Raw genomic sequence first — 11737 nt, 5'->3', positions numbered from 1 at the left:
CCCCCCCCCCCCACACACACACACACACTGCTCTCTCTAAACTAGAGTTAAGTTCACACTTTCAACAGAATGACAAATGAAGAATTATTCTAACTGTATCGTTAACTTAGCTCCATTTATTGTCACATTTAATGAAATACACAAAGAATGCGGTTGGCCTGAGAAATGACTCTGACATGCCGCTGCTGGATGCTGGGGTGGATTCAGATACAATTCAGGAAGATCAAATTTAATCACACACAAAACAGTTTGATGTGAAGAGCTTTGAGTTATGTTTATGAGATATGTTTATGGATGGGAGGGAGAGGGTGTTTATGGATGAGGTTCTGATGGGAGGAAGGGTGAGGATGTTTATGGATGAGGTTCTGATGGGAGGAGGGGTGAGGATGTATATGGATGAGGTTCTGATGGGAGGATGTATATGGATGAGGTTCTGATGGGAGGAGGGGTGAGGATGGGAGGAGGGTTTCTGATGGGAGGAGGGTGATGTTTTTGGATGAGGTTCTGATGGGAGGAGGGGTGAGGATGGGGGGAGGGTGATGTTTATGGATGAGGTTCTGATGGGAGGAGGGGTGAGGATGGGACGGGGAGGGTGATTATGGATGAGGTTCTGATGGGAGGAGGGGTGAGGATGGGAGGAGGGTGATGTTTATGGATGAGGTTCTGATGGGAGGAGGGGTGAGGATGGGAGGAGGGTTTCTGATGGGAGGAGGGTGATGTTTATGGATGAGGTTCTGATGGGAGGAGGGGTGAGGATGGGAGGAGGGTGATGTTTATGGATGAGGTTCTGATGGGAGGAGGGGTGAGGATGGGGGGAGGGTGATGTTTATGGATGAGGTTCTGATGGGAGGAGGGGTGAGGATGGGAGGAGGGTTTCTGATGGGAGGAGGGTGATGTTTATGGATGAGGTTCTGATGGGAGGAGGGGTGAGGATGGGAGGAGGGTGATGTTTATGGATGAGGGGGGGGGGAGGCTGTAAACTGCTTGTGAAATGAAAACGGCTCTTTAGCTGAATCCAGGACACTTGGGCGCTCAGCTGGATCAATGCTGCTGATTTAGCGCCTGAAAGCCTGTCAGAGAGAGAGAGAGAGGGAGGAGGGGGGGGGGGAGATGGAAAGTGGGATGGGAGAACTTTGTGCATGAAGAAGAGTGGTCCTGAAATGGAGAGGGAGGGAGGGAGGGAGCGTCCAGGAGAGAGAATGAAAGAACGCTCTGAAAACAGATCCTTTCTTCCGTTCCTTTAAAGCAATCAGCGATTTGACAGGACTTGATTGTTGAACGCTAGGAGCTGGACAGCTGGCTTCACCGGTCTGGATCACTGGCCTCCTGAAGGAAGGGAGGTAATGGGCTCTAATGTGTTCCCTCACTTCCCTCCTCATCTCTCCACTACCAGTCAAGCTGGCAAATTGTGTTTTAAACAGCTACATCGTTTTTTTGTTTGTTTGTTTTTTCTATATGGTCGTTCACGTACAAATATGAAAATATGTGAAATTGCGTTTGTGAGTGTGCAAGTGAGAAACACACCCAGGGAGTGCTGTGTGAGTGTGTGTGTGTGTGTGTGTGTGTGTGTGTGATAGAGAGAGAGAGGTGTGCTGTGTGTGTGTGTTAGAGAGAGAGAGAGGCGTGCTGTGTGTGTGTGTGTGTGTGTGTGTGTTAGAGAGAGAGAGAGGTGTGCTGTGTGTGTGTTAGAGAGAGAGGCGTGCTGTGTGTGTGTGTGTTAGAGAGAGAGAGAGGCGTGCTGTGTGTGTGTGTGTGTGTGTGTGTTAGTTAGAGAGAGGCGTGCTGTGTGTGTGTGTGTGTGTGTGTTAGAGAGAGAGAGAGGCGTGCTGTGTGTGTGTGTGTGTTAGAGAGAGAGAGAGGCGTGCTGTGTGTGTGTGTGTGTGTTAGAGAGAGGCGTGTGTGTGTGTGTGTGTGTGTGTGTGTGTGTGTGTTAGAGAGAGGCGTGCTGTGTGGCGTCGGCCGGCGGATGGACAGCGTCTCTTGGGAGTGCTTTCCGCCCCCCTGGGAGGCCGGCGGGTCTCTTATTTTTATTTTGAGTGTTTAATGTATTAAAAGGGCCGGGGTAATGAATTATAATCTTTAATGCAGCGACCGATCGATACCAGCAGAGAATAAATCAGCTTTTACTGAGAGCGTCAAAGCCTTTAATACACTAGGAGAGAGAGAGAGAGAGAGAGAGAGAGAGATGGAGGGATAGGGAGAGAGAGGTGGAGGAAAAGGACGGATGAGGGTAGTGGAGGGATGGAGAGGGGGATGTGAGGTGTGTTTGTGTGTGTCTGGGGGGGGGGGGGGGGTATGGACAGATAGAGTTACCTCTGGGTTAACCTCATTGAGTAAAAGCCTCTTGAAAGCCCCTAGAATGTGACAGTTTTGCAAGGTTGCAGGGTTAGTGTGACAGTGTGTATACACAAACACACACACACACACACAAACACACTATTCTATTCTATTGTTTATCCTCTCTATGAGCAGTGAGGGGGTCCCCGCCTCCCTACTACATCTCCTGATCTCTCTCTCTCTCTCTCCCTCTTTCTCTCTGTGTCTCTCTCTGGCGATCAAAGTTAAGTCATCGCTCGCCTCCCGTGAAGACCTGCTGCCCAGCAGACCGACGCCACTGCAAGCAGGCGAGCGTCACAAATAACATCCGGATCTAAGCGTCCTTTCACAGTAAATGTTAACGGGGCCTGGAGCCGTCTGCGGTGTGCGCAGTCACCTCCATGGACTCTTAAGTACTTTATTGAAGCCTGTTTTGACGCCGCGGAGCCGCAGGGATGATCTCCGACTTCACGCCGACCGTCTGCCCACTCAGCCGCCCCCAGCCAACCAAACCAAACGCACCAAGACTGCTCTGCCCCAGCTCTCTCCCAGATGTGTTGACCAGCGTGTGCCTGACTGGACTGGTCTCTCTCAGATGTGTTGACCAGCGTGTGTCTGACTAGACTGGTCTCTCCCAGATGTGTTGACCAGCGTGTGCCTGACTAGACTGGTCTCTCCCAGATGTGTTGACCAGGCTAGCTGGACCTGGCTAGACTGGTCTCTCTCAGATGTGTTGACCAGGCTAGCTGGACCTGGCTAGACTGGTCTCTCCCAGATGTGTTGACCAGGCTAGCTGGACCTGGCTAGACTCTGTACCCGGCTGTGCAAGAGGGTGCGTTTGATTGAAAACCTGTTTCGGGCGGCGCAGCCAGTGGAGTGATGCCATTACTGGTCTGGGTGCCAGCCTTGCGCGGCAGGCATAGCGGGAGACACATCAAACACACACACACACACACACACACACACACACACACTCCAGATTTCAGGGAGAGAGAGATAAAGATCTCAGGGAGAGAGAGAGAGAGATCTCAGGGAGAGAGACAGAGAGATTTCAGGGAGAGAGAGATAAAGATCTCAGGGAGAGGGGTGGTAAATGGACTGCACTTATATAGCGCTTTTATCCAAAGCAACAATGAAGGCCTCTCATTTACCCATTAAATGGTAAATGGACTGCACTTATATAGCGCTTTTCCACCTTAGCGGCACTCAAAGCGCTTTACAATGGCCTCTCATTCACCCATTAACACACACATAACACACCAATGGTGGCAGCTGCCATGTAAGGTGCTAGCCTGCTGATTGGGAGCAATTTGGGGTTCAGTGTCTTGCCCAAGGACACTTCGACAGGTAGTCAGGAGGAGCCGGGATTCGAACCGCCGACCCTACAATCATTGGACAACCCGCTATACCTCCTGAGCTATACAGCTGCCCCATCTCAGGGGGAGAGAGAGGGAGAAAGTGAGAGAGATCTCAGGGAGAGAGAGAGAGAGAAAGTGAGAGAGATCTCGGGGAGAGAGAGAGTGAGAGAGATCTCGGGGAGAGAGAGATCTGAGAGAGATCAAAGGGAGAGATAGGCCTTCTGATGACAGTACCCCCCCCCCCCCTACTCAATTATTACCCACCTCAACACAAACCAGCAGTGACCAAAGACATCTGATATCCAGACCAGTGGTGCGGATGCATTCTAGCAGGTGAAGGAACCAGTCCAGACCAGTGGTACAGGTACGGCTGCGTTCTAGCGTAAGGAACCAGGCCAGACCAGTGGTACAGGTACGGCTAAGTTCTAGCGTAAGGAACCAGGCCAGACCAGTGGTACAGGTACGGCTAAGTTCTAGCGTAAGGAACCAGGCCAGACCAGTGGTACAGGTACGGCTGCGTTCTAGTGTAAGGAACCAGGCCAGACCAGTGGTACAGGTACGGCTAAGTTCTAGCGTAAGGAACCAGGCCAGACCAGTGGTACAGGTACGGCTGCGTTCTAGCGTAAGGAACCAGGCCAGACCAGTGGTACAGGTACGGCTGCGTTCTAGCGTAAGGAACCAGGCCAGACCAGTGGTACAGGTACGGCTGTGTTCTAGCGTAAGGAACCAGGCCAGACCAGTGGTACAGGTACGGCTGTGTTCTAGCGTAAGGAACCAGGCCAGACCAGTGGTACAGGTACGGCTGTGTTCTAGTGTAAGGAACCAGGCCAGACCAGTGGTACATGTACGGCTGTGTTCTAGCGTAAGGAACCAGGCCAGACCAGTGGTACAGGTACGGCTGTGTTCTAGCGTAAGGAACCAGGCCAGACCAGTGGTACAGGTACGGCTGCGTTCTAGTGTAAGGAACCAGGCCAGACCAGTGGTACAGGTACGGCTGTGTTCTAGCGTAAGGAACCAGGCCAGACCAGTGGTACAGGTACGGCTGCGTTCTAGCGTAAGGAACCAGGCCAGGCCAGTGGTACAGGTAGCCTACGGCTGCGTTCTAGTGTAAGGAACCAGGCCAGGCCAGTGGTACAGGTACGGATGCGTTCTAGCGTAATTAACCAGGCCAGACCAGTGCTGTAGGAACCATTGGTTGTGTTTGTGTTATGTCTGTCTGTAGTTTGTCAAATTCATCACTGGGTGGGGGCGCGGAGCGCATTGGGTTTGGTTATAGGCACAGGTGTAGGCTGTCGTGCAATCAGGTATGGGTGACTGGGAGGTCTCACGGTTTTTACCGCATGCACCCTCGCTTGTTCTTATCGTATAGCCTATTATTCTATTCTGCAACTATGTAACCTCATCTGGATTAAATGGGAACTTCACCCAACAGCAAGTCATACCGCCTGGACATCTACGTTTTTCATTGCTCGTCAGAAACAAGGTTTTCCCGCACCCAGCCGAGTGGCTAATTGGAAGTCAGGATAGTCGCTACAGATGCGTTGTAGCAGGTGAAGGAACCAGTGGAAATGAGTTATTAACTCACCAAGTCCTCCTTCATTCCTGTTCGTTCAGCTGTGTGAGGGACTGATATGAGCTGAGCCGTCCACTGTGAGTAGCAGCACCGACGCCATCCAGCCCCCTCCACACACACACGCGCACACATGCACACGCACAGACACACAAATGCACGCACACATACACAGACACACACAGACACACAAATGCACGCACACACACACACACAAGCACGCACGCACACACGCAGACACACATGCACACACACACACGCAGACACACATGCACACACACACACACACACATTTCCTGCATCTCAATCGCCGCGCGGAGGAAGGGGACGCGTGTGTTTTTTTTATTAACATTGCCATGACAACTACATAATTTATGAATTGTATTAGCGCTGCGTTTGTCATCTCGGAATCATAATTCACCGATGGACACGGGGGAACGAAAAAGCTTTCTATCTGCTTTTATCCTCGGCGTCACTCGTCTCATCCTCCTCTCCTTCCAGACCTCCGCCCTCTAATCTCTCTATCCCTCCATCCTGAAACGCTGATGTAACCTTGGTCTGGGTCGCAGTGAACCAAAAGACATTCAAAACTAATTTAATTCGAGGTGTACTTAAAACTCAACTCGGCTGCGTTCCGTGTGTGTGTGTGTGTGTGTGTGTGTGTGTGTGTGTGTGTGTGTGTGTGTGTGTGTGTGTGTGTTTTGCAAGCTCTACACTGACACCCTTTGGACAAGGAGGGAAGCTGAATCGTCGGTAGGCCTATCTTTCACCCAAGATGGTGTTGGTGCAGATTTTCTGTTTTGTTCAGGCAGGTGTTCAGGTACAGACTGGTTAGTATTAAACTCACCGCTCTCACCACTCAGCAATTACAGTATAGGGCCTACCTCATGAAGGAAAAAAAATCATTTATTTCAAGTACACAACACGCGTATTCCAAATACTGTGGCACACTGAGGCACATTTTATCGACAAATCTGATGTAAATCGGCACTTGGAGTTCCTGAGGGAATGTGGATTCCACCTGTCTGGAGAGCATCTGAGAAGGATCATGGGACCTGTAGTAAAAACACAGTTCTCTCTCTCTCTTTCTCTCTCTCACTCTCTCTCTCACTCTCTCTCTCACTCTGCAGGTTTTTCATCGTTAGACGGATTATCTGAAAGGAGAGAAGAAGTGAGATTTAGAAGTGTAATTCTGTGGCTGTTTTAATCTGATCTCTCTCTCCTGTAACCCCTCCTCCTCTTCCTGTCTCCCCTCTCCTCCCTCCTCTCCCTGTCTCCCTCTCTCATCCTCTCCCTCTCTCCTCCTCTCCCTGTCTCCCCTCTCCTCTCTCCTCCTCTCCCTGTCTCCCTCTCTCCTCTCTCTCTCTCCACCTCTCCCTCTCTCCTCCTCTCCCTGTCTCCCTCTCTCCTCCTCTCCCTGTCTCCCCTGTCCTCTTTCCCTCTCTCCTCCTCTCCCTGCCTCTTCTCTCCCTCTCTCCTCCTCTCCCTGTCTCCCTCTCTCCTCCTCTCCCTGTCTCCCCTGTCCTCTCCCTCTCTCCTCCTCTCCCCGTCTCTTCTCTCCCTCTCTCCTCCTCTCCCTGTCTCCCCTGTCCTCTCTCCCTCTCTCCTCCTCTCCCTGTCTCCCCTCTCCTCTCTCCTCCTCTCCCTGTCTCCCTCTCTCCTCTCTCTCTCTCCACCTCTTCCTCTCTCCTCCTCTCCCTGTCTCCCTCTCTCCTCCTCTCCTCCTCTCCCTGTCTCCCCTGTCCTCTCTCCCTCTCTCCTCCTCTCCCTGTCTCCCCTCTCCTCTCTCCTCCTCTCCCTGTCTCCCCCTCTCCCTGTCTCCTCCTCTCCCTCTCTCCTCCTCTCCCTGTCTCCCTCTCTCCTCCTCTCCCTCTCTCCTCCTCTCCCTGTCCCCCTCTCTCCTCCTCTCCCTCTCTCCTCCTCTCCCTGTCTCCCTCTCTCCTCCTCTCCCTGTCTCCCTCTCTCCTCCTCTTTCTCTCTCTCCTTACCTTCCCCTCCTTCCTCTGTCACACTCTCCTGACTGCTGGTGGGTGTGTCTGCAGGCGTGTCCTTCTCAGTGGGCGTGGCCAGCATGCCGGTCCGCCCCTCCCAGATGACGGAGGAGGTCAGGCGCTGGCGGGGCGGAGCTCTCCGGTCCCCGGGGCTGAAGGACTGTGAGACTCCGCCCCCCCCTGTCCCCAGCCCCAGGCCCCGCCCCCAGCCGTGGCGTGAGCCCAGTTTCCGCCGTGCGACCGAACGCTGGCCGCCACCCCCCCCCGGGTCAGAGTCCCCCGGGGAGGGGCCTCCGCGCAGGGGGGAGGGGGAGACGGGGGCGCTGCGGGGGTCTGGAGAAGAAAGGTGAGGAGGAGGGGTAAGGAGAGAGAGAGAGAGCGGGGGAGAGAGAGAGGGGGGGAGAGGGAGAGAGAAGCAGAGAGAGAAAGGGAGGGAGAGGGGGAGAGATTTTTATTTACTTTTATTTCCAAAACCAGGCATGTTTACCCCATTGTCCTTTTGTCACAAGATAAAAAATACAAAGTCATACAAGTAACCTCCAACCACAAAATAAACCCCACATCAGAACCCGAGAAACAAAGAGTTCTCCCTCCCTGAACAGAGGACCCCCTGGGTGCCCCCAGATGCACACAAACCCCTCTATAGCCTCATTTCCACTGTCGTGCCGAACCGATACCGTGCTCAAGCCGCGCTGCTCCGGACCCGTGGGAACGGTTACAGGGTCTGGTTCCACCTCTCCGGACCCGTGGGAACGGTTACAGGGTCTGGTTCCACCTCTCCGGACCCGTGGGAACGGTTACAGTGTCTGTTTCCACCTCTCCGGACCCATGGGAACGGTTACAGGGTCTGTTTCCACCTCTCCGGACCCGTGGGAACGGTTACAGGGTCTGTTTCCACCTCTCCGGACCCGTGGGAACGGTTACAGGGTCTGTTTCCACCTCTCGGCCTGTTGCGTTCCACGGAATGTTGGGAAAATGTTAAACCGTTGCTATGCAACGTCTCGCTCGTGCTCTTCACATTTCTACTAAAGAACGGTTCTGCTTCGCTCAGTACGGTAAGACCAGTATTTCCCAAACTTTTTTTCTGGGGACCCACTTTTTAAAAATGACAAACCATTGCGACCCAAGTCACATTAGGCCTTATCTAGAAGAGCGAATGTGTAACTAAATGAACGTCGCTGACCATTTTTACTGTCATCTACGCACCTTATTATCTTGAATAGGTAATCCACTCGAAGAGATATAGATGTTTGATTAAAAAAATATTTTAAAAAATTAAATAGGCTATCACATTGTTTTTATTTCCTCTCATCAATAAAACAAACAGAATGTAGGCTATGCTAGCCTTTAATGCTTCATTGTTATAAGTAGCCTACAATTATCTTAAGGGGAGACACTAGAGATGAATAGGATTTTTTTTTTTTCTTTAAAGATATCCTCATTAATTTTTACCGGTTTAATCTTCACATCAAGAGAAATGTTTTTTGTATTACACTTTCTCTCTCAAAAAAGGTTTAGGTATGACAATTAGGAAATAACTCATTAAATATGCGTACATTTGTATACATTTTCTACTATCTAAACAATGGATAAAGTCAGGCTCAAAGTTTTACTTTTGTTTTGACAATATACTAAAAACTTAAATATTTACAGCTGGGTTTGTGAATACAAGCTTATTTTCAAAAGATATTGAAAAAAGACTGCATACACCCCTTAAAAATACTTTTTGGGCGTATTTTTAGACAGGAAATGCAACCTAAAATGAAAAGACGACAAGATATTCACAATTCCAGCTGTAAATAATTGCAGAATACATCTGAGAATCACTATGTAAAGTTTAGTGAATGCACCTGCCCTGGAAGTTGAGATAGCAGGTACTGAGTGACAGCAGGTACTGAAAAAACGTAATTTTAAGAAAATGGCCGATAAAGATAAGCATTTTCAATTCATATGCTTGTTTCACAGGTACAACAATTTGAAAATTAGCAGTTTTTAATCAAGTCTGGTCATTTCTCTGTTAATGTAGTGATAGTATACATGTTATAGTAGAAGAATATAAGAAAATTGAAGTTGGGATGAAAAAACACAATTTTGTCTGTAGTGTTTCCCCTTAACAATATGAACATTCAGTAGGCTACTATCAAAAACATGCTTGTTGTTGAAAGTGTGCCTGCTGCCTTGCCTCATCACTGGATGAGGTAGCGCCGCAAAGCAATCAATTCTCATGGAAGCTGGAGCCCGGCTGTTCACAGTGCATTCCTCCGTTCCAGTCACCAAATTATTCTGCTCCTCTGCACTTTATTGACACAAATTCGCATATCGCAGAAGAAAATAGACCATAATCAGATAGAGTTTACTGACACATGATTTGTTTTGTCAGTGATGTTGCGATGGGATGGAACTATGTCTGAACTGCGTGAGCGTGCCGTGCAGGAAACCAATCATGTGGCTCTGAAAGTAATTCTGCAAATGTATTTGGCGACCCAAACAAAATCTCCTGTGACCCAAACGTGGGTCGTGACCCAGTCTTTGGGAAACACTGGGTTAGACAACTGTGCCATGGGAATGGTTCTGCGAACGGTTCTGGGCCCAACTGGTCCCATGTGGAAACACCGTCGGAACGGTTACCCTGCGTGCTCAGAACGGTTCGGCACCACAGTGGAAAGACGGCTTATGTTCCCCGTCAGTTTGTAAAATGCAAACTCCACCCTGAGTCTAGCTGCCAGCAGCCCCTTCAGCATCAGGACCACATCCTCTGATCCCCCATCCCTCACACGGTTCCTCCGGGTTTTCCAAATGGCTAATTTGGCCAGCCCTGACAGAAAATTAATCAATATATGCACAGCCTTCCTACTCACAGAATAGCGTGGGCCATAAATGAAAAGACCAAAAGAAAAACGCTCCCCCAAACCCTTAAACCAGACCTGCAGCTGACTAAACAAACTAAACTGTCAGAGACACTGAACAAAAAGAGGCTGCAATGTTTCAGGCTGCGAACAAAAAGGACAGCCGTCCCCTGCGCCAGGATCGAGGTGCACCAGATATCTGTTGGTAGCTACGGCCCCATGTACCATCCTCCACTGGAGGTCACCCGTCCGTTTGTCAACGGGGAGTTTGTACAGGGACCGCCAACAGCCCCTCGGAGATGATCTTGTGTCAAAAAACTCGGTCTCAAAGTCCCCCAACTCTGGGATCTTTAGAGACAGCAGGGCGTTGTCCTCTTCCTGCCACTGCTCCACAGCAGAAGAGAGCCAGAGAAGGAAAAACATACTCATATTCATCATCCCATTGGTCAGATAGAGTACGGTCTTCAGCAAACGCTCTGAGGGCTTCTGGCAGGGAAGCACAGACCTCCTCCACCAGCCTGAGCAGCAGTCTGTAGGACCTGATATTCACCAGCCTGAGCAGCGGTCTGTAGGACCTGATATTCACCAGCCTGAGCAGCGGTCTGTAGGACCTGATATTCACCAGTCTGAGCAGCGGTCTGTAGGACCTGATGTTCACCAGCCTGAGCAGCGGTCTGTAGGACCTGATGTTCAGCAGATCAGCGAGCTGTTGGACAGACATCTTCATTAGATGACCCAGCTTGACGCACACAGCCTCTCTCAGTCTGGATCTCAGGCCGACAGAAGACAGAACCAGCTCTGCGACGAAAACTGCCAGGCCTGCAACACCGACTGATGGAAGAGAGTGAGACCAGTTAAATCCACAGACTGGGATTGGAGCAGAAACACATGTTTATCGTAGCCCAGTCGTCCAGCCCTCCTCAGCAGCACAAAAGCAGTGTCCAACCAAGGCAGGCCAAAGCTATGAAGCAGTCTCTGAGCTGTCTGCAGCCTGAACGCTGTAATACGAGAGGCGATGTCCACCAGGCCCTGTCCTCCCTCCTCTACCGGCAGGTACAGAGTCGCTGCCCTCAGCCAGTGCTGCCCCGACCAGAAGAGGTTGACCACTGCCCTCTGGATCCCTTCAATCAGGCCCCGTGGTGGAGACAGGACTGTCGGTCTGTACCAAAGGGTCGAGGCAACCAAGTTATTAACAATCAAGACCCTCCCCCTATAGGACAGCTGTGGTAGCAACCATTTCCACTTAGACAGTCTGGCACACACTCTCTCCAGAACCCCCTCCTAGTTCTTCATCTGAAACTCCTCAGTTCCCAGAAAAACACCACAGACCTTGAAGCCCTGCCTGCCCCAGCTGAGGTTCCCTGGTAACGTTGGAGTTCCCCCATCCGCCCACCGGCCAACCAGCAAAGCTGCACTCTTCCCCCACTTTATCCTGGCTGATGTTGCCCTTTCATAGATAAGGAGACTGCTGCCCAGGGACTCCACATCCACCTGGTCTTTAACCACGTAAGCCGACACCACCAGTGAGGGCCGCTGAGGCAACCCCGGTAACATCAGCTATGTGTGTGTGTGGACAGGCCTGCACTGTGTGTGCTCAAAGCAAGTCGTCTCACCAACCCGCCTCTGGCCTGCTACGCCCCCTACCTGTTCCCAGCC

The 11737-nt window shown here is 51.0% G+C and overlaps 1 protein-coding gene across 1 annotated transcript in view; it reads right to left on the bottom strand.

The window, feature by feature from the left end:
• Nucleotides 1–6363: 6363 nt before the first annotated feature.
• The window catches only part of ccdc88b (coiled-coil domain containing 88B), a gene marked incomplete at its 3' end in the record, with an annotated part of 41079 nt that continues 35705 nt past the window's right edge, over nucleotides 6364–11737 (bottom strand). Inside the window, exons 27-28 of the mRNA XM_084448651.1 lie at nucleotides 7233–7568; nucleotides 6364–6398 (exon numbers count right to left, since the gene is read on the bottom strand). Coding sequence (XP_084304777.1) covers nucleotides 6364–6398; nucleotides 7233–7568 — 371 coding nt within the window. The remainder of the gene's footprint in view (nucleotides 6399–7232; nucleotides 7569–11737) is intronic.

This window comes from Borostomias antarcticus (assembly GCF_949987555.1).
Source record: "Borostomias antarcticus genome assembly, chromosome: 14".
NCBI classification, from domain to species: Eukaryota; Metazoa; Chordata; class Actinopteri; order Stomiiformes; family Stomiidae; genus Borostomias; species Borostomias antarcticus.
This window is presented reverse-complemented; position numbering and strand designations above follow the sequence as displayed.